The sequence below is a fragment of the Arvicanthis niloticus genome, chromosome Y (assembly GCF_011762505.2).
Source record: "Arvicanthis niloticus isolate mArvNil1 chromosome Y, mArvNil1.pat.X, whole genome shotgun sequence".
Lineage (NCBI taxonomy): Eukaryota > Metazoa > Chordata > Mammalia > Rodentia > Muridae > Arvicanthis > Arvicanthis niloticus.
Genome location: NC_133431.1, coordinates 4,291,496 through 4,315,795, shown reverse-complemented (window position 1 = coordinate 4,315,795; position 24,300 = coordinate 4,291,496). Strand labels below are relative to the sequence as shown.

General features: G+C 38.8%; 1 protein-coding gene across 1 annotated transcript in view; it reads left to right on the top strand.

The window, feature by feature from the left end:
• LOC143437367 (uncharacterized) overlaps positions 1-24,300 on the top strand; it is a 173,446-nt gene that overhangs the window by 72,303 nt on the left and 76,843 nt on the right. The window contains exon 5 of the mRNA XM_076922179.1: positions 12,156-12,168. Coding sequence (XP_076778294.1) covers positions 12,156-12,168 — 13 coding nt within the window. The remainder of the gene's footprint in view (positions 1-12,155; positions 12,169-24,300) is intronic.

Genomic DNA, 24,300 nt, shown 5'->3' with positions numbered 1-24,300 from the left:
TGCTTTTAAAACATGAAAGGTAGCCAAATAAACGTTTTACTTTATTGCTGACATAATCTGTACAAGTATGTCTATGTGAGATATGGATTAATAATATTAATTAATAACATTAATATTATTATATTATATGTAATATATAATACATTATATATTATATTATATATAATCAGGGTTAGGGTATACATATAATATAATATATAATATATAATAAATTAATATATTAATATTAATATTATTGATATTATCAATATTATTAATCCAACCTGCTGTTGGATGATTATTGTTCATCATTTTATCTTATGAATGTGCATACACATATATAAATGTATAGATTGGTTAATAGTCTTCAGTCTTGGTGCTAAAACCCCACTTCCTTCCCAACATCTTCAATTCACTATAAAGAAGCAACTGCAAAAGATGAAATTATATTTTAAGTATTGCTTTCCAGATCTCACCTAGGTTAATTCTAACGGTGATAATGCTTCAGCAAAGAAAACAGACTATTATTTGTATACACGTCTATTTGAGAGTAAAGAGAGGGGAGAATGAAACTGAGAGATTTAAAAATACTGTACCTTTTCTTGGAACAAGTGAGGTAAATCCTTATGTTGTGACTTAGTATGGCTCATGTTGTTTTCTACTTGAAAACAACTCTAGGTACTCTGGATATATATATATATATTTTATACCATATGTATACTATATATTACACATATATTACATATATTAATACATATATTACATACATATATTATATATTACATATATTACATACACATATTACATATATTACATGTATATATATATATATATTAATGTAAAAAATATAGAGAGCTCCCACCCAATACTAACAAGGCTTGATGCTACTTAGGTCCTGAGATCATGCAAGAGTGAATGCATTCAGACCAAAAGAACATGGAGATGTGTGGTGATTGAGGTGGACAGGATTGAAGAGAAGTTGGAGGTAGGGAAAGAGTATGATCAATATCGTGCCTGTGAACATTTTTCTGATTGAAAAAAAAAAGAAAGTAGAGAATTTCTGCTAGTAAAATAGATGGACCTAACCTAGGCCAATCTTTCTTCTGAAGACAGCTAAAGAATCTGTACAAAGTAAAAACATCAGTTTCTTGTTTCTTTTTTCTTTTTTCTTGGTTTTTCGAGACAGAGTTTCTCTGTGTAGCCCTGGCTGTCCTGTAACTCACTCTGTAGACCATCGAACTCAGAAATCCCCCTGCCTCTGCCTCCCGAGTGCTGGGATTAAAGGCGTGTGCCATCAATTATTGATAATTATTGGTTATCAATTAGTATTGATGATTATTGATTACCATTTATTGATTATTGATCAGCATTGATTATTGATCGTTATTCCATCACCGTCATCCCCCTGCCTCTACCTCCCAAGTGCTGGAATTAAAGGTTTGTGCCATCAATTATTGATCATTATTGGTTATCAATTAGTATTGATAATTATTGATTAACATTTATTGATTATTGGTTAGCATTGATTATTGATAGTTATTCCATCACCATCATCCATCTGCCTCTGCCTCCCAAAACATCAGTTTTAAAGCACTGGATTGCTAAAAAAAAATCTGTCAAGAGACACAAGTGAAAGCGGAAGCTGGAAACTCAGGATTTCTAAAATTATAGCCAATTTTTTCTCTACGGCTGCTTGCTGCTTGTTTAAGTCTGGTTCCTGTTCCTGTTATAAACATTTGACCAAAACAACTTAGTGTGCAAAGGGTTGACTTTAGCCTACAGTTTACAGCCCATCATCTATCAATGCCTAGAGAAGAGCTCAAGGCAGGAACCCAGAGGCAGGAGCTAAAGCAGAGCTCATGGAAGGATGCTGCTTACTGGTTTGTTCCCTACTTCTGTTCAGCCAGACTCCTTATACAACCTCCTGTGGACCTGGTTCTCCTGCAACAGTTAGCAAGGAAGAAAATGTCTCATAGACATGTCCATTTGCTAGAGACTAGTAGAAACTTTCCCACGGATGTTTGCTTGAGGAAGTGCAGCCCAAGACAGTTCAGGAAGTACAGCTTGCTGCCTGCTCCTAATAACAGAACAGCAGTGTACCAGAACGAGAAAAACCACAGGACGTCCCTCTGGGTGGTTGACATCAATAACACCACAGAAAACACCACAGGATGTCCCCCCAGATGGATGAAGATAGTAAGATCAGGGGTTCTGCCTATTTTATGTGTGTGGTGACATAGTCTCTCCCAGGAAAAGGTGAGGTAGCCAGGTGGATTCTGGAAATGTATGGCTGACTTCGATATGCTCATTTTCCCTCGTATTGTCCTCTCTCCCCATTTCCTTGTTAGGAACTGTATGAGTTGAGAGTTGCTTTCGCATTAAAATCAGACCCTGCCATGTCTCCATTTGCTTGGTCTCACTTCTTTCTCTTGCCCATGTTCCTTTTCAGGTGAGATCCCCCTTGATCCTCAAGAATAACTAAGACCCGCGGGTCGTGTCAGCCATTGTCCAATTTAATAGAGGCTGTTTTTTCGGTCGTGAGTCCCTCTTCTAAGGTGCATCGAGTTGACAACCAAGAAAAGCCATCGCACCATGGCCAGAGGACGCTGTCAAGAAAGCTCAGCAACACTGGGACACCAAGGACAGGAGTAATAAAGAGCCTCAGGCTGCCAGACACTAGACAATTCTCCATACTGGATACATCCAGGTAAAAATACAGCAAAATTAAAGTACTGATAAATCATTGGGCATGATGGTATATACCCATAATCCAACACTCAGAATACAGAAATAGGAGGATTTCGGGTTTGAGGACAGCCTTGGCTTCAAGTTTCAGTCAAGTCTGAATTACATAGTTAAATTCCTGTCTAAAAACCAAAACTTCCCCGAAAGCCCAAAATAAGAACAAAACCCCCCAGTAACTAACTCAAATACAAAGATATGTAAGAGATGATGTATCAGTGCTACTGGCAATCCAAGTAGTAACATTCTAAAGAAATGTCTTGCTTTAGAATGTGTTACTATGGTTGGACAGTGGTGGCGCACGCCTTTAATCCCAGCACTTGGGAGGCAGAGGCAGGGGGATGATGGTGATGGAATAATGATCAATAGTCATGCCAATCAATAATAAATACCAATCAATGACCAATAATCAACACTAGTCAATAACCAAAAGTGATCGATTATCATGATAATCAATAACTGATAATCAGCAGTCAGTGCTAATCAATAATCGATTCTAATCAATAGCCAATAACAATAAATAATTGATGGCACACAACCTTAATCCCAGCACTTGGGAGGCATAGTTGGGGGATCACGATGATGGAATAATGATCAATAATCAATGCTGATATATAATCAATTATCAATAAATGGTTATCAATACTCATTGATAACCAATATGATCAATAATTGATGGCACATGCCTTTAATCCCAGCACTTGGGAGGCAGAGGCAGGCAGATTTATGAGTTCCAGGCCAGCCTGGTCTACAGAATGAGTTCCAGGACAGCCAGGGCTACACAGAGAAACCCTTTCTCGAAAAAAAAAAATCCAAAAAAAAAAAAAAAAAAAAAAAAAATCCAAGAAAAAAAAATGTGTTACTATTTTAGTTTACTAAAAAATTAAACATATGCCCTCCTAAGCACTAGGTACAGCATTCTTTATCATAAACACTAGAGGCCACGATTGTTCAGCCACTGTCGTTTTTATTTTGGAAAGTTTTGATAGAGGTGTATCTCAAAGACACAAAATGATCCAACAGTCAACATTTCTGACTGTTACATGGGCTCCCCAGTTTCTGTTTTGAGGCATCTGATATTGTAGGTATCTACAACCAGAAAATTAATTTTGGGGGGAGCCAAAATATCAATAAAGTACTTAAATTGAAAAAAAAAAGTTTTGGTTTTCTAATCATGGTTTTTCAAATCATGTTCTATGAATGCACGGAAGCAAATATACATGGCTATGGTGTGAATATAAAATAATAATAAACTAAATAATAAATATAAAATGTCTCACCCAGGTTCACGTGTTAAACCAGCTGTATGTGCTGTTGTGGGAGGATGTATGGCTTCAATGGAAGAGGCAGGAACATGAATTTCAAGGTCTTCTGGCCTCCCTGGTTCTCTCTCTGTCAACTTCTCCAGAATGTGGCCTCAACTCACAGTATGATCTGCCCCTGCGACTATGGACTGATCTTTTGCAAAATCTTTGGCCAAAATAAATCCATTCTTGTTGTGGCCCGTACTCTGCCTCAACGTTTTGGGGCTAAGTGCTCTGGTCAAGAGAGAGAGTGGGGCTCTTATGGCAGGAGATGCAAAGAATGGAGAGAAGACGGAGGTTTTGATCAAGTCTCAAGTCTCAAGTCTCTCTCTTATCAAGTCTCTTTTATTGAAGGGAATTCTGAGGTATTTATACGCTTTTGCCACGTGCCTTGTAGGTGTTGATATGACGTAAGCCTTACAGGCATCTATAGCGTGGATTTCACGTGCGCCTTACAGGCATATATGGCCTGGATAGCACGTGGACAGCACGTGAACCGCGTGCCTTGTAGACGTGACTACCATGTGCACCTTGTAGCTGGGGGCAGTAAACAGCAACACAAAATATGTAGGATATCAGAGTGTGCTTCAGCTGTTGTAGGCTATTGAAAACCAAATCTCTTATCAGGGTATATGGTTCGAGATGGCTGCAAAGATAATCTAGCCGCTTTCTGCTAAAAGTCGGCTCCCAACACATTCTTAGGTATTGAGTAACACCCACAAAAATAATCTGATGCACTACTCACCAAAATCCTGATTAAATCACTGCAAATTTATTTTGTTTTGTTTTGTTTTTTGGTTTTTCGAGACAGGGTTTCTCTGTGTAGCCCTGGCTGTCCTGGAACTCACTCTGTAGACCAGGCTGGCCTCGAACTCAGAAATCCGCCTGCCTCTGCCTCCCAAGTGCTGGGATTAAAGGCATGCGCCACCACTGCCCGGCTGCAAATTTATTTTGTAAGTTCTTAAACTTTTAAATGAAGTACATTCCTGATATAGGTAGATTTAAACTGTTTACAGTAAGCTAAGTAACTGATAACAATTGCAGAACAAAATGTGCAAATCTTCAAGTGAAACCTCACAAAACCTAGGCTTAACCAATAAAATGTATTTGTGAAACAAACCCAGAGAGCTCAAGGGAAGACAGACTGTGCAAGTCAGAGGGCACATAAGCATAACAAATTGCTAACATTGGCTATCTCAAAGACAGGGCAATCCACATTGCTACAGGCTATCTCAAAGACAGGGCAATCCACATTGCTACATTCTACACTGCAAAAAGTATCATGTTAACCCAAGATTATATGTCGGCTTTTCAATGAAAATATCTTATTTACAATCTGTAGAAAGATGAGAGATAACAAACGTCAATAGAAACAGTGAATTCTGTAGTGTTAGTTGATTTTAAGATTAAGTTAATATAAATTACAAGAATATTTTTATATACTTTAGCCCTTAATTGAAGTTAAAATTTAAATAAGAATGGAAAGGAAATGAAACTGCTAGTTATTCATATATAGAATGCTGGTAGGTCCTGGGAGATTCTTGTTAATTAAAATTACTTAGAAGCTAGATTCTTTGTCAGTGGTAATCAAATAACAAAATCTATTTAAAAGAAACCAACTGTTCTGTAGATTGGAATATAAAAAAAAAATCTTAGAAATAAGCTTCCATTTATGGAATAAAATAAAAGTACTTACAACAAGGAATAGACTGAATTAGTCCAAGCTGTGGGAAGGTCACAAGAAGAGAAATCCCTGGAAGATCACTTTGGTTTGAATGTTTGGTAGTTTGGTCAGCCCAAGCCACCACTTTTTTTCTCTCTACTAAATTTTCAACATCTTTGAAGTCAGAATCAAAAGCAGCATTTGACAGGCCAGTTTCTTTCAATCTCCAATACTGTTTTTTTAGGGCTGGAAGCAAAGCATTCAATAAACTACAAACAAGATGACAAGAAAAGAGAGATCTCTGTTATAAACACACTATTATAGTTCTTTGGTACAACAGGCAAAGTATTACAGTATCATTAAAATTATTTCCTATTTAACTTTATTTGAGAAATTCTCCAAGCCTGCACCAAGTCTATGTGAGGCCAAACTGTCCTTTCTTAAAAACTCTCTCTGTTGACTCTCTCCCTTAATACTCATGAAAATATTAATATTAGTTTTATCACAGTTCAACTTTGTTTTGTAGAAAATGTTCTACAGGTGGTCCTGGTAGTTTCTTTGTGATCCTGTGAGTCTATACTCAGCTGGAACCCTGTCATCATCTAAGCCCACAGCCTCTATGACTCACCTCATAGCTTCTTCATAGTCCATGAGGTTAGACTTATAACAGTTGCATGATTATCAAATGTGGATATTTTGGTATATGACATATACACTACAGTATAGTAGCTACACAGAGATAGAAGGTGAGTGTGGGAAAGGCCTGGGGATCTGTGGAGGGGAGGACAGCACCAGCTGCATAGATTTATGGATCTCTGCACTTTGGGCAACTGTACTGTTCTGGGGAGTAAGATTACTAGGTCCGAAAGTGCAATGAAAGCCTCACTTTTGACTTTCAGAGTATCCTCATAGTCTCAAGATTGGAAGTGACAAGTGTTTCACTATATTTAAAGTGTGCATTTAAGCAACAGACAGACATTAAGCAGATTGCCTACTTTCTTGGGAAAGTCTGAAATTGTCATCTGTCAGACAGAACTGTGTAGGAGATTGACAGCTCCGGCACTGCCTGCAGTACCGAGCTCAGGCATAGGCATAGGCCTGGGGGATTAAAGAAAGACTCAGACTCGGTCATTCACTGTGAGAGAATGCCAATGCCTTTACTAAGCAGGTTCAGTATATACACCAAGCCAGGGAAGGAAAAACACAAACTCAGGAAAAAGCAGGAACTCAACTGGGGGGCAACAGGATGTCAAGTGTAAATTCTCTTCCTAGGGCATCATCCTTCAACAGGCTGTTTTGTTCTTAGAAAAACTGCAGAATGTTACTTAGCAGACAGTAGCACACGGAAAGTCTCAGCCAGCCCTTTGGGATCCTACAGAGATGGACCATGCAGAACTGCAGTCATGGACAGTTGTGAGGAAAGTTTTTCTTATTTGTAAAAAAAAAAAAAAAAAAAGACTGAACAAATAAGGCTCCCAACAATGCCATTAAAATATAAAAAGAAAGAAAATGTAGCTTTTGATTTCTTACCTTTTTATACCTGAAAAGAAATAAACATGACAATGCCTGTTTTTTTTTTTTTTTTTTTTTTTTTTTTTTTTACTGGAGGCTCTATCATTAGGGACTATTATGTTATTTAAAATTATTTACATAGTAGTAAAAATGAAAAACTCAGGCTAAAATTATTTCCTTTCATAATATGTATTTAATATGTGGAAATCATAGAATTGACTTGCAACACTTAATCTTTCTATAAATATATAAGAATTGACTATCCATTAAGAACTAGAACTCACTTAGCTTCTCCACACCTGCATTCATAAGTACAAGAAGCAATTTCAGCTTTTGAAAGAAAGACTCAATGCAATATCTTTATGTAGAACCTGATTTCTCCCTTACTGATGATTATGGTGTATCTGAATTAAAATAAGATTTAGTCATTATGTTAAAATTCATTTTCCTTAAACTTTATTAAAGAAATATGGCTTCTATTATTTTCAGGTGCAAATTTTTAAGTTTCAAACACCTATATGAACTGCAATTTTTTCTATATTTAGAATGAAAACTAGTAAAATTGTTTTTTTTTTTTTTTTACTCTTCAGCAATAGTTAAGATAGAAACATGTCACAACGAACTCAAACTGTCCTGTTCTAATAAATGTAAAACATCCTATTATCTTGTAACACATAGTCCATGGGGTCGGCAAGTATAAAAGTGGTGAGGGAGATGCAGTCCATCCCCTGTACCTTAGGAGAGCTGTGCAGCTCACTGTAATAGGAAAACAGTGAACAGACAAGAAGTTTCTATAGAACTTAAAACTAATATGTTACAGAAATTTCTAGTTTCTGCCGGCCATTTGATTAAACAATAACTTACTAATCATTTTTAGAAACTTTGGTTTCCTATTCCTCATATTCAGAAACTATGCCAGTGTAACTAGATAATCTCACCTATACACTACATCCATACATGCGCACACATATGAATAGTATATAAATATTTTATATACTATAATGAACCTCAAGGGTTTTCTTTTATACATATCAGGTGAAAACAGTCCAGATGCTCAGCCCATTTGCTTTCCCTTTATTTTCTGTCTCAATCTACTTAATTATGTGACTTCTAAAGAATAAGAATTTAAGTTAACGTATCTGACTTGAAAGCTTAAAATACAAGTTCTCTGTTACTTACTGTTTCCCTCCTAAGTACTAGAAAGCTAAACCATAAACATTACATTTGTTTGAGCAAAGGATAATTCTTGTCCAAACTAAAGACATGAACATTTTCTTTGTTTTCTTGTTTTTAATCTAGTTTCAAAATAGGGTCTAAATTTCCTACTACTTCCATGGCCTTCTACTGTCATTTATCAAGCACTGAAATTACAAGCACAAAAAGGCGTATCCACTGGTGTTCTGTAACTTTCTCTACAAGATTAACTAGAACCTATCATCTCTAACATAGGAGTTGTCATTTATTTACTATGTGAATAACGTTACGTTTTTCATAAAATGACCAATACTTTTTTCCTGAGTCTCTGCTCCTGGTTTTACATTTGCTTTTTATAGAAACCGTTTTCTAACATATTAAACCCTATACCATCTCATATACGATTGAAGTCCTATATTCAACCACAAACCAGCTGGCTTACTACTATTCCAGATGATATGATGTAAGAATCAAGTATGCAGTATTTACTCAGTAAAACTTTTTACGGGAAAAATGACAACACTTGAACAATTAACACAAAAATGTGTATTTAGATGCTACAAATATCCAAAGGCTATTTGGATATTTGGATATGGTCACAGGCTTACAAATGCAGGATCTATGACAATGCTATACTAAATTCACATCCTGGCTACTCTACCTGTTTTTTTTGTTTTTGTTTTTGTTTTTTTGTAGCATTAATAAGTACAAAATCTGTTTAAGTAACATTAATAAAAAAATTCATTTGTCTTCATAAAGATATATGAGTAACAATATCCAAAACTGGACTACATCTGTAATTCATTCTTTCAAACGTCTATCTAAAGAGTTACTCTAATTATATTTCCCACTGCAGACTGAGGGTCAGACTACAGCCTTACCAGATGTTGTCTTAAGGTCCTCACCTAGTGGCAACTTGCCTTCTTGGTAATGATGGTCTGACTACATAGAAAAATCATAGAGGATAGATGCAAAAACAATCAAACAAAATCCCCACTCATTTCTACTTGTCTCGGGCTCTGGCTGAATCTTTCATGCAATATGACAGCCAATTCTGAGTACATCTAACTCTCATAAAAGGCCAGTGAAAGAAGAACACAAACTAGAAAAAAATTAAAGAAAGTTTATTTAGTCTCAAATCAGAGGAAGCCTGCCTGATATGATAAAGGACAGAGCAGGAAGTGAAGATCCACTTAAATATATTTAAAGCGCAAATTATACAAGCCCTCACCAAACACACAGAAGTTAACAAAATGATTTAAGTATTTAAAAAAAAAAAAAAAATCAAGCCAGGCACAGGACTTAAACCCCAGCACTCAGAGACAGAGGGCAGGCAGATCTCTGTGAGTTCCAGGGCAGCCTACAATTTGTCTACATTGGTCTACAAAGTGAGTGCCAGGATAGTGAGTGGTATACAGAAAACCCTGACTCAAAAACAAAACAAAATTCTGACAATTAGCTTTCCTGTGTAAAGCCATTATGACTTTTTAGATAATCAATAGTAGCATATCCAACAAAAAAAAAATGCATGTATTACTGGCAAGAAAATACACCATTAACAATACATGTTCTATGCTGCTACAGCAGATTAGACAAGTGCACATGTGGGAAACAGCTGTGTAACACACATTTAAATAACTAACATTATTTGGATTTGTATTAAAAAGTCAGACCCCACAAGCAGACCATCATGTACTTAGGTGATGCCATGTGAATGTTCTCTATTTTAATTGGTCAATAAAAGTAACAGAGCCTGTGATTGTATAGTTTCGGGAAAGGTAGGACTGGAGGCTCAAAAGGGGGTGGCAGGTAGAGTGAGAAAAAGAAAGAAGAAGAGAGGAGAAAGCCACTATGAACCAGAACCATGTGGCCGGGAGAAACCACAAGTAATAAGGAGTCTTAGCGTTGGGAAATAAGTTAGTATTGTATTAGATTTGCCCAATCTTTACATATGACTTATAATTAAAATGTTTGGATTGTGTGTCATTTATATGGGCTATTAGGGTTGGAAATTTTAGCAACAAATTGGAGCACCTTATATCCAGCTTAGAACCGAACTATTCTGAGATGAACATCCACCCCCATTCACTACAAAATAAACAACGAGGGCTTCACTCTAAAGCTGCATCAGGGTGGAAATTAAGCATGCAATGAGTCTAAGGGATTTACAGAGAGGTGACTGAGAGGCTCCCTCCCCAAGCTCCAAGCAAACCTAGGTAACCAGAGGTAGCATCCCAACCCTGAGCTGGGACACAAGGTGGCGCCAATGTCACAATATAGTTGGGGTTCCCTGAAAGAAAAACCAGGGACCCAAAGTCAAGGCTTCCAGAGAAGCAGCCTTCACAACTGGAGATCAGCATCTAAAAAAACAGCAGCTATCTTTCCAAAGCTTTCTCACAGACACAAAGAGCTGATCTAGGCATCTGGGCCCTAAGTCAACCTTCCCGTGTACCCTTTCTGATTTCAGATATCCCTTCCAACCCCCACACACTTCTAAAGAGGTCACAGGACAGCCAAACCAACTCTTGCAAATGGTTACACTACAGGCTGCCTAAGATCAATACACATGCTGCAGGCTATAGCTCAGACAAAAGACACAGAGGGCTCAAAAACACAAAAGCCAAGTGTCTTTGTGCAGTCAGCCCCTCCCTGCTAATAAAAGAATCAGAAAGGACCACTACGTTTTAAACCAAACACCAGAGAAAAACAAAGACACCAAATAATAAGACCAAATAATAAGAATTAAAATAGTAACTACTGCAATCTTTTCCTCCTTCACTTCCTCCCTTGTGAGTAAGGTGCTATAGAAAGGAGCTTCTTAACTAGTGATTTAAAAGGCAGTGATTTTGTTTTTAACATTCTTAGTTTCTCAGAGTATATGTGACCAAAGTCAAAGAAGTTAAATTTGCCAAGATACATTGAGGAAAATTTTGCATATTCTAGACACTAACTCTAAAAACTGTACTAGGATCCACTCTAAAGTAACATTTACCAGAAAAACTTGTAATTATAAACAGTATGATCGAGCCAGACAGTCTTTAATTCCAGCACTTGGAAGCTAGAAACAGGTGGATTTCTGAGTTCTAGGCCAACCTGGTCTACAGAGTGAGTTCCAGGACAGACAGAACTACACAGAGAAACCCTGTCTCGAAAAACAAATAAATAAATAAATAAACAAACAAACAGTATGATCTGCCCTCATTGAGCAAAACAACTATTTTGATTATTTAGTACTTAATTTTCGATCATCACAGAGACAACAGTACAATACCACAGTAATGAAAATGTAGCTTCAGCTTTCCTCTACATAACAAGGAAATAACTAAGGATTGAAGAGTGCTAATATGCACATACATTAAGAGTCTTGGCCCCAGAGAAACAACGTGAAACCATCAAAACCAGGCAATCTACCAGTGGTATATGAACAAAGATCTTAAATACTAAACTTGTATCAGCCAGCTGCACAGGTTAAAAAAAAATGCAATACTGACATACATATTGTGAACAATTTGCTGTGGGGATAAACATACACAAATGTGACCATAAGAAGACTCAAAATTAAGAAAAAATTGGGGAGTAATACCCAATAAACAAAGACAAGTGTTAAAATGATCAGAACCAAAAGAATCTAGATTGGGTGAATTAAAACTCAGAGGTTATTTGGAATCAAAAAAGGAAAATAAAATTAAATAAATAAATAATTTGGGAGTGGAGACAGAAACTGATGGAACAGTCTCACTGTGCAAAAGAAAGTGGGTGAGTAGGTATCTTAGAGTTTTATTACTGTGAAGAGACACCATGACCAAGGAAACTTTTATAAGGGAAACATTTCATTGGGCTGACTTACAGTTTCAGAGTCTCAGTCCATTATCATCATGGTGGGAAGAATGGAAGCATCCAGGCAGACATGGTGCTGGAGAATGAGGTGAGAGTTCTACATCTTGATCTGTAAGCAGCAGCAGGAGACTGTATCCACACTGGGCACAGCTTGAACATCTATTAAAACCTCAAAGTCCACTTGCACAGTGACACACTTCCTCCAACATGGCCACACATACTCCAACAAGGCCACACCTCCTAATAGTGCAGCAACCTATGGGACAAGCATTCAAACACATGAACCTATGCGGGTCATTCCTATTCAAACCATCACAGTAGATAAGTCTTCACACAGAAAGTGCATAGCTAAAACTATATATAACTTAAAATTTCCTGATATCTTCACCAACCCACAAGACAAACTACCCAACCACTGCAGACATTAGACCCAGGAAGAGTAGACAGAGCTGGTAGAAGAGAAAGCAAAAACAAAGGAGTAATTAGGTGATAACCTTTCCAGACTGAGAATATGGCCCTCTCCTGACTTCTTTGGCAAAACCAAATGGTTTCTGCTATATAAATATACCCTTTCTCAATAAAGAAAGACCATCAGATCCTTTCTCAGGGAAATCACAAACATGCACCACAAAGGACCTCAACCCTAATCCTGAGTCCCTGCATGAAGATCCTGAGAAATGAAGTGAAGTCTAGGTCGCTCTACAGACTCCAAGATGTTGGACGCACCAAAGCTGTGAGACATCTGTCAGGGAGATTGGCTTACATAGAGTGAAACCAGCCTGTTAGAGACATATTCTGCAGGCAGAAAAGATGGAGGGATGGAGCCATCTAAGCCCTCTGATATCAGATATTAAGCTAGAGAACTGGTTTTCAACCTTCCTAATGCTGTATCCCTTTAATACAGTTCCTTGTGTTGTGGTGACCCCCAACTATAAAATTATTTTCGTGGCTACTTCATGACTGTCATTTTGCTACTGTCATCAATTATCATGTAAATATCTGGTTTCAGATGGATCATGGCCCACAGCTGGGAATTGATTGAGTGATTACATGCTGCCTTATCAGTCTTGTTGGGGCCAGCATTTTCTGACTATGCCCCCATTCCTCCTTTTAGGAATAGTAATGTGTGTCTGTGCCATTGTATGCTGAAGTTAATTTACTATTTGAACTCACAGGGTTTTATTGAGACTGTGGAAGACTAAGGGGGCTTCTGAAGTAGGATTCAATACACATTGCATTATAACAATGGCCTCTGAGCCTTTGGGGCCTGGGAGTGGAAACTAGTGGTTTAAATGAGAATGTCTACCATAGGCTCAAATATCTGAACCCTGGTGGTGACTTAACAGGCTACACCTCACTAGGGGCAGGCTCTGAGGATAGTATGTAGACTAGCCTCAATACCATTTCACTCTCTGTTCATGTTTGGGGTTTAACATGTGATCTCTAAGCTCCATGCCATGACGGTCTCATCCTTCTGGAAGCACAAGCCAAAATAATCTCTTCCATAAACTACCTTTGTTTTATTTATTTTTTTTATTTTTATTTTCTTACAGCAACAGAAAAGAAATAATACAGATTATAAATAATTGAGGATTAAAACATTTTTTTTTCTTAATCCTAAAAAGTTCACAATATAATTGGGCACCAAAAAAGTGAAATGTACTCAACCTCTGTGTTCCACTAAATATTTCAGACAGTGTCCCATCCTCCTGCAGAGCAGAAGTGCTTCTCCAGCATCTGGATCTTGGCAGCCATGTACTGATCCTACAACCAAAAAAAGGCAAGAAAATAAACAACAGTTACAGCTCCCTGCCACACAATTAACTTAAAAGCCCCCTAACTGATTTATAAATACTCTCACTTTTATAACCCTAAAATAACTAGGCTTCACTGTTTTCATTATCATGTCTTTAAAGTAAAGCTACAGGTGACAACAGTGGTATGTTTTGTCCAAACTGCAAATGATTTGTTTTTACTGATTATTAAAAGTTTATATGTTCACCGTATTTTCTCAAAAATTGACACATAAAAAGAAATGCTTTACTCGTTATAGATGATTAACTGACAACACTATGTTCTATGTACTAAATACTTATATATTTTTCACAACTGTCGGTATTTCTAGCAATGCTGAGATAAACTAAAATTTATTAAATTGTTCTGTGAAAGAATATCTACTTCCTCAGGACAAAATCCTTAACAGTAAAATAAACTTTAAGGGTTAGAGTTTATGAACACTGAAAATACAGAGTTGGTGTATAAAGTCACATGTTATACCTGAAGCCATATTATAAAATAAAAATAACAAAAATTATCTAGACATGTAAATATCTTTTATCATTAAAACACACCTATTTCCCAGTCATCATTTTCTGCTTGCTTCCTGCAACACTGCCACATGGTGGGTGGAACTTCTGTATGGAGAGAAAAAACAAGTCGATTTTATACCATAATGTACTCCTCATTGATCTTCTATCAAGGAAAATGGGAAATTTAAAAATTTCAATATCCGATTTACGCAAGACAAAAGATTACTGCCAAGTAAACCTTATCAAAATAAATTATTCTCAGGTTGCTTTATCTGTTCTATCTGCCCAGAGAACATCCTCCCTACCATTTAAACCTCATATGAAAACACTTCTCAATTTTTCAACTGGGTCAGAGGGGTCGATGGAGAAAAAAATCTATGTCCTCCTGAATAACAACACTTAACATTCACTTTGCATAAAACATCGACAAGTCCAACTAACAGTCACTTACTTTTTAACACTAACTAGTTAAACAATCTACTAAAATATTCCCTTTATCATCTGACCTAAAATGGGCCTTAAACCCTGTCATACTAGCCACTCAAAAAACACACACAGTATAACACATTCGCCATACAAATGCATTCCCCAAGAAATTCATTAAAACAACACATCATATGCCAGGCAGTGGTGGTACATGCCTTTAATCCCAGCACTTGGGAGGCAGAGGCAGGGGTATGACGGTGCTGGAATAACGATCAATAATCAATGCCCATCAATAATCAATAAACAGTCAACAATAATTGTCAATATTGATTGATAACCAATAATGATCAATAATTGATGGCACACATCTTTAATCCCAGCACTTGGGAGGCAGAGGCAGGTGGATTTATGAGTTCGAGGCCAGCCTGGTCAAAAGAGTGAGTTCCAGGACAGCCAGGGCTACACAGAGAAACCCTGTCTTGGAAAACCAAAAAAAAAAAAAAAAAAAAAAAAAGGAATTCATTTGCTAACTCCTTTAAGAGCACCTTATGCTCACCAGGGTTTCTACTGAGGAAAAGTAGTGAGAAAATTCTTACTGATGGTGTAGTGAGGAGGGTAGACAGGTCTGACACTGAGATAGATGCTAAGACTATGGATATGGATCAGGGGTGCAGCACTTGCCAACCATTCAAGAGGTGGTGGGCTTGGTGTCAATACTGAAAAAAAAAAAAAAAAAAAAAAAAAAAACACAAAAACAAGCAAACCCCATAGGAAACTAAAACTGAGTTTTCTATACAAAATTGTCCCAAGGCAAAGATACCTCCCACGAAGTGGAAATTAGTTAAGAATCAGAGGAGAACAAAATTTACAAAGATCTGCTACTTCTCCCCAAATGGGATTCTTTCCCCTCTGAGAATAGATAGTCTGTCAGCTCCAGAGGGGGGGCTGAAAAGTGGGCCATGTTTTTAACAAACACTAAATTAATGAGAAGTGGAGTCTAAGAATCTTCCAAATATACTGATCTCTGTATTAGGTTGTTAGTATCTTAGAAATAAGAACAAACTAGAAGTAAACAATTAAGTTTCCCAGAAATTAAACTCCACCTCTGTTAGAAGTCCGCAAGCAGCTTACAACACAGAACACCAAATCAAACAATTCCAAAAGGAAGGGGGGTTATTCAGGGAAAAGATGGCGGGGAGAGAAATAGAAGAAGATGGAAGAAGAAAGCGAAGTCAGGGGGTTCTACCTGTTTTATATGGGCGGTGACATAGCCTCTCCCAGGTAAAGGTGAGGTAACCAGGTGGATTCTGGGAATGTATGGCTGTTGCCTTGGCAACAATGTGGGGGTCACCTAGATGTGATGTCACTGGGTTCTGGAGCCTGATACCAACAACCTCACATTAGTTTATCTGTGAAGTGGACTGAAGTAACCCTGGCAAGAAGCAACTGCCTAGAACAACTGTATTCCACTATGACAGCACTTTTGTTCACTCTACAGTCAATTTACAAATACAACTGGGACACAAAGAAATAAACTATACAAATGAGAGCAATCTAAGAACGAAATTAGTGGATAGAGAACTTTAGCCTTTTCAATAACCACACTATTTTCAAGGAGATAAAGCAAAGGATAAAAGTTAACTTATAAAAATCTTTAACCTTAAAACAAATTACAAATCTGTTTTAAGTTCACGCCAACAGAGGCTAGCTAGCTATGCAGCCAGAGCCTATCTCAAACACACCAATCACCAAAATAAGTAAGTGTAACTGCCCCTGAGTGATGTGTAATCAATCCAATTACTGAAATCATATCCAGATGTAAAGTGTTACCTTACCTTCACATAGAGTTACAAGAAATATTTGTTAGCTAAAACAAATATACAATGAGTTAATGGGTGTGCACATTTACTCACATGACATAACTCATGATGTGACACAAATGCAGAGGAAGCAACCTGTGGCAACTCGAGGATACGGTGAGATAAGCTTAGTTTGAACCCAGTCCTATCTCTCTTCTCAGTACCTTTTCCCTTACCTTAACCACCAGTTTTCTACTTAGTTACTTACAACTGAGGACATTAAGTACAGTGGAATCCAGGGACATCTGTAATCAGTTCAATACCTGGAACCTACACAGAAACCAGACTCCTACCAGATGCCCCTGACCTCCACTAGTTGAGGTTTAGTCTGTCACTACATATTATAATGCTAACTGCAGGCCTCCAAGGCCTGACTATCCCAAAGACAAGAGAGTCCACACATAGACCCAAGTGATGCTATGTGATGTTGCCCCAAAATTATTTCCAACTGCTGAATAGAGATGCCAACAGTCTATACCTGATACCTGGACAGAAGAGACAGAAGTAGGTTTACCATTCCAGGACTTCCCCTGCATCAAAGAACCTAGAGGGGAAAAGAAGATAAAGGGAGGAAGCTGCCATGGGTTAGGTGAGTCATAAAATAATGACCATGTGGGTTGGCTAATTGGAGTTAAAGCAGCTCAGATAAAACATAGCAAATTATATAGTGGCATTATTGGCTGGGATAGAGACATAACAGCTAGAGGATCAATAGCTGCTCTTATGCTAATTAAGGCTTGTTGTAAATATAAACATTGTGTCTTTTATCTGAAAACTAAATGGCCAAAGGCAGGGTAGAACCCCTGAGTTGGGATTAAATAATTTCTACAACATCCACATACACAACTCCTGCACACTCACACACATAAAAATAATAAATGTAATTTTTAAGGTTTACTTATTATATTTGTATGAGTATACTATAGCTATTTTTAGACATACCAGAAAGGACATCAGATTCTATTACAGATGGTTGTGACCCACCATGTGGTGGCTGGGAATTGAACTCAGGATCTCTGGAAGTGCAGTCAGTGCTCTTAACTGCTGAGCCATCTCTCCAACCCAATAAATGTAATTTTTAAAGAGGGTTAAAGCACTTGTCATTAAGCATGAGGACCCAAGTTCTATCACCAGAATCCCTGTGGTCTGACAACCTCCCTACTCATTGTCCTTTGACCTCCATATCTGAACACGAACACATATAGACATACATAACACAGAATAAAATAAGGTCATTATAAATTACTTACTTTATTTATTTATTAAAGGTTTTCCCATCATCTCTTCTTGACCCAGACTCACTTCTGTCTTTGGTTGACATAACTCGTTCCCCACATCTAACTTTCCTTCCCTCATTCCTATCATGCTCGCATGTGTTTCTCCTCCCTCAATGTCCACTTTTAAATCTATATTAAGTGCTTTATAAACTACAGTTCTGGGGACTAGACAGATTAGTTCCAGGATAAAAAAAAACTTGCTGCTCATGCAGCCTGGAGTCCAAATCCCAGCATCCTTCAAACACCCGTGACTACAGCTTCCATGAATCAGACAACAACATCTTCTTAGGCAGAAATAATGAAAAACTGCTTGTAATTTGGAGGAACATACACTTACAAATATATGCAAAACTTTACTGAAAATTACATTTCTAAATATCTATGAATACCCACATTGTTTCAGTTGGCATTATTGTTACTAGAAAAGAAGTAAAAAGTATTTTTGGCTGCTTTTTTCCCAATATTCTGCTTAATTTACCCTGTGATTTATTTTGTTTTTTATTTATGGAAACTATGCAAGGCAGAGAGAGAAACCTTACACTGGAGGTGAGCCATGAGAGGAAGCTGGAGAACCGCAGCGCAGGCCCCTGGCGCCCCTGCCCTGATCTGCAAAAGCTGGAGGAGCAGATGCTCACACGCACAGGGAATAAATGGCCCGGGTCGCACCAGCGCTGGAGGAAAGAGTGACTTGTGACACTGTCTCGGGGGCTCAGAGGCAGGCCCGTGGGCGCACAGGTCGGCGAACCACGCAGTGCAGGCAGCAGAGCTGGGGTGGCCACACCACGGCAGAGAGGGAACCGGGGGTCTCGGTTACACAGTTCGGCAGCCTGAGGTGCGACAGCAGCGCGGACCGAGGCTTCCAGGCTCCCCGCCATTCCCAGACCCGCCGGTCCCCGCGGGGGTCGCTCACCTTCTCTGCCTCAAGACACCTGGGACTTGCCAGACTGTCACTCAGTGCCCTCACCGCAGCGGGGAGGACGCCAGAGATGGTAACGAGTCAGCAGGGCTCCGAGCAGCACCATCTGTACCGCGCTGCAGCCCTCGCTTCCTCAGTCACGGCACCGCCTCACGCCTCCACAATGGCCCCGCCCCGCTCCTCCCCCCACCAGGCTTCTCTACCGCCCCAAGCCCATCCTTTGAGTGACTGCGCAGCTCCGTGAGATGGGCTAGCATTCAGTATGCACAGTTTACAGGGGCTGCTAGGGCAGAGAGCTAGGCAACCCATTCCCGGTTCTCCAGCCGAGTTGGGGATGGCATAGCCTTGTGGTCCATTGCTGGCTGGCAAAGGAGGCCTCTGTGGTATCCAATCTGAGACTCCATTGTTATTGCAATAATATTTATTGTTGGAATACTCAAACATGAAGCCAACCAACTCCTCTCCTAAAGTTCAACATTTTCCTTCCTCCACCTTAGACATTTGAAAAGAGTTTGCAAACACATAAACTGTAGAGTGAAAAATTATAAAGGCCATCTTATGAAATATGTATAAATTTTTCACCTTAGACCTTGGGCAGAAAAGCACCTGCCAGCAGGTTTGGGTCCATCTAATTAGTTACAGGGGAGGGGGGAGTTACAGTACAAAGGCCTGTTAAGAACATCCCAGAAACTGACTGGCCAAGGGAAAAACTACACCCTGCCCCATGGTACGGCCTACTAGTGTTCAAAAAAGGTAAAACAACCAATCCTGTGCACCCGCGCGAAAGTTCGATTTTTCCCTACCCCGCCCATATATAAGCGCTATGCCCCTGAGCCACGAGGTCAGTCCCTCTATCCCCTATGTGAGATATGGGGATATGGGCTGGCCCAGAGCTCTGATTTAATAAACCACCTCATGTGCTTTACAGCAAGACGGTCTCTCGTGTGTCCTTTGGGTGCGTGCTATCCTGTGACTTAAGTGGACCCCTTTCTGGGGAGTCCCGGACCTTTCAAAACAATCAGTACTCTTTTCAAAATTGACTTTGCAAACCTGACATTCCCGCCCCCCCAGAAAGACAGGAGATATTCAAATAAAATCACTCTCATTCTCCCTCTTTCCCACTCTCCTTCATAAATTCAACTTCGGTATTCCATCCCCATCCCTAGAAAGCTGCATGTTTCTCTGGACCCACAGGAAAAAGATAGATACAGCTTAATTTCAGGAGTTACAGAGCTCCTAGATGTAGCACCAGCACGTCATGTCATGAAATGCCACAGGGAAGAAAACAAGAAAGAAAATGAAAATTTGGGGAATTGTTATTTTTAAAATTGTCTCTACACAGGAGTTATTTCCACTAAGAAAACAGACAAAGTTTATTTTTGAGACTGAAAAATGCACATGTTCCAACACTGTTCACAAAATTCATTATAACCCAATAATTAGTCATAGCATACCTTCTGTCCACACTCACTGTACCAGGTCTTTGTGCCAGTGGATGAACACATTGGTTTCTCCTGTTCAAAATACATTTAGCATCCTGAGAGAGGCAACAGCTTCAGGATTAGTTCAGAGCTATCATCTGAGAGTAATCTTTGCGGGGGGGGGCATAGCTAGAACAAGTCAAGAAAGTAATAATGTAAGCTGAATAATTAGTTGTTAGGTAGGGAAACACCAGAGCAGCATGTGCAGGGGCAGAGATTGGACGTCAGGGAACATTCTAGAAACTGTGAAGCATGAAGCAGAGAGTGGCATAGTCTGTCAGGACCAGTGTATTCAGACAAAGGAAGCTGGAGAGGCAAATGGAGGATGGGAGAATGAAGGTCTTATAAGGTTTGCAGATCTATTTTGCCTATGCTCAGGATGAGAAATCAAAGAAAGGGTTAAACAATAAAAATAGCTTAGAAATTCACTCTGGCTGCATCCATGAGAGATAATAAAATAAAGGACAAAGTCATTTTAAAGGAGAAGTTTAAATATATGAAAGTTCAGAGCAGAGATGGTTCATCTCTATATACATTGAAGTCATCAGATATCAGGGCTGGGGGGAAGGCTTGGTGGGTCAAGAATTTACTACACAACCATGAACAACTGAATTCACATCTGTAGCACTCACATAAATGCAGGTCAGGGGTGTGTGCTTTCCTGCAGTCCCTTTCTAATTGAAATATATCAAAAGCACCCTTTTATAATTAAATCAGAATGTAACATAAACATGAGGTTGCCTTCTGGCCTTTAACTCATATTGATTAATCATCTAAAATCAGTTTGTGATCACAGTTATTTGAAGGACTGAGTCTGAAATAAACCCACGCACCTGTGGTCACTTGATCTTTAACAAAGGAGCTAAAACCATCCGGTGGGAAAAAAGATAACATTTTCAAAAATGATGCTGGTTCAACTGGTGGTCAGTATATAGAAGAATGCATATCAATTCATTCTTATCTCCTTGTACAAACCTCTTCTTCAAGTGGACCAAGGACCTGCATATAAAACCATATCCACTAAAACTAATAGAATAGAAAATGGAGAAAAGCCTCAGACACATGGGCACAGGGGGAAAATTTCCTGAACAGAACACCAATGGCTTATACTCTAACATCAAGAATCAACAAATGGAACCTCATAAAATTGCAAAGCTACTGTAAGGCAAAGGACACTGTCAATAAGACAAAACAGCAACCAACAGATTGGGAAAAGATCTTTACCAATCCTATATCTGATAGAGGAAAAGTATTCAATATATACAAAGAACCCAAGAAGTTAGACTCCAGAAAACCAAATAACCTTATGAAAAAATGGGGAACAGAGCTAAAAAAAAAAAAAAAAAAAAGAATTCTGAACTGAGGAATATTGAATGGCTGAGAAGCACCTTAAGAAATGCTCAACATCCTTAGTCATCCAGGAAATGCAAATCAAAACAACCCTGAGATTCCACCTCACACACATCAGAATGGCTAAGAACAAAAAATCAGGTGATAGGAGATGCTGGTGAGGATGTGGAGAAAGAGGAACACTCCTCTATTGTTGGTGGTATTGCAAGCTGGTACAATCATTCTGGAAATCAATCTGGTGGTTTCTCAGAAAAATGGACATAGTATGAACTGAGGACCCCCGCTATACCACTCCTGGGCATATACCCAGAAGATGCTCCAACATATAACAAGGACACATGCTCCACTATGTTCATAGCAGCCTTATTTATAATAGCCAGAAGCTGGAAAGAACCCAGATGTCCTGCACCAGAGGAATGGATACAGAAAATGTGGTACATTTATATAATGGATTTCTAGTCAGCTCTTAAAAACAATGCCTTTGTGAAATTCTTAGGCAAATGGATGAAACTAGAAAATATCATGCTGAGTGAGGTAACATAGTCACAAAAGAGCACACATGGTATGCACTCACTGGTAAGTGGATATTAACCCAAAAGCTCAGAATACCCAAGATACAATTCACAGACTACATGAAGCTCACAAAGAAGGAAGACCAAAGTATGGATGCTTCAGTCCTTCTTAGGAGTAAAAAAATTCTCATGGGAGGAAATATAGAAACAAAGTGTGGAGCAGAGACTGCCCCACCTGGGGATCCATCCCATATACAATCACCAAACCCAGACACTACTGTGGATGCCAAGAAATGGTTTCTGAAAGGAACCTGATATAGCTATCTCCTGAGAGGCTCTGCCAGAGCCTGACAAATACAGAGGCAGAGTTTGGCAGTCAACCATTGGACTAAGCACATGGAGTCCCTGATGAAGGAGTTAGGGAAAGGACTGAAGGAGCTAAGGGGGTTTGCAACCCCATAGGAATAACAACAATATCAACCAACTAGACCCCTAGAGCTACCAGGGACTAAACCACCAACCAAAGAATACACATAGAGGGATCCATGGCTCCAGCCACATATGTAACAGAGGATGGCTTTGTCTGGTATCAGTGGAAGGAGAGGCCCGTGTTCCTATGAAGGCTTGATGCCATAGTGTAGGGGAATGACAGGGAAGGGAGATGGGAGTGGGTGGGTGGGATAACATCCTCATAAAAATGGGGGGGGATGGAATAGGGGATTTACAGGGGTGGGGGAACCAGGAAAGTGGATAACGTTTGAAATTTAAATAAAGAAAATATCCATTTTTTTAAAAGAAGGACTTGGTCTAGGCTTCTTATTCTTAAATGAGTTACATGGTCACAATGTCCATCTAAGAGGAAAAATATTAATCTCAAATTTTATCAATATATATTTATTTAATATCTATGTCTGCTTACTGTATGAACCTATTCCCAGGAACTCTTTTTATATAATTCTCAAGGCCGGAATTTCTACTGTCTGAGAATAGGCTAGGGACTCTATCCCCTGACTTTGATCTAATTTTTAAAGATCAAATGCCTCAATATTTTAATATCTATAATTAAATTCCCTTCTGCTTACTGTATAAGTCTATTCTTAGGCTTCTTAGCTGTCATGCCAGGAATCAATCCAAGAATTCCCATGGATCCCACTTTTAAAGAATTTGAGTATATCCTGGCAAGACCTTTTCAAGTCTTCTCTAAAGCAGTTTTTCACTCAGTCTCTCTTCTGTGGAGCTTAATATCTCTGTATACTTAAAGGATTACCATCATACTTCCTTCTGTCCCTAAAACCAGTTAAATCACATTTCCTTATCCCTGTCCTTTTCCTGCTTTTTGGAGGCCAGCAGCCTTTTACTGTCTGCCTCTGCCTTCCTCCAAACAGCCTGTCTCTGCACAGCAAGGACTCCCAACGCCTGTGAGCAGCTCTTCCTAATAGTTCCAAAGCACAGGAAGAATTCCCCATGTGGTTCAGGCAAAATCTGTATTCCCTTCAATCTTTAAGAACAATTAAACCAAACTATAGAATCCTATCCTTTGATTACCTGCTTGTAAGAAGCAGGCACCTTTAGCTTTTCATGTCTGGCTCCCTGCCTCAGAGCAGACATCCTGTCTCACTTCTCAGCAGGGGATCCTAGCACCTGTCAGCCCAGCCAGTCTCTGTGTTACCTTGTTTAAGTTCCCCACCTCCCCCACCCCCAGAAACTGCAGCCACCACTTGACTCACTTCCCTCTTCTTGCTGAGAAACCAATTTCCCCTCTTCCTAGACTTATATCACTGTGTGTATGTGATCAATCCAAGAATTCCTAAATTAATAGTGGATTCTTGACTGTATCTTTTTATTTATTTATTTTTTTAATTTTCATACAATGTATTTTGATCAGGTTTTCCCCTTCCCCAAATTCTCCCAAAATGTAGTCTTGATGAGACTGACCTAT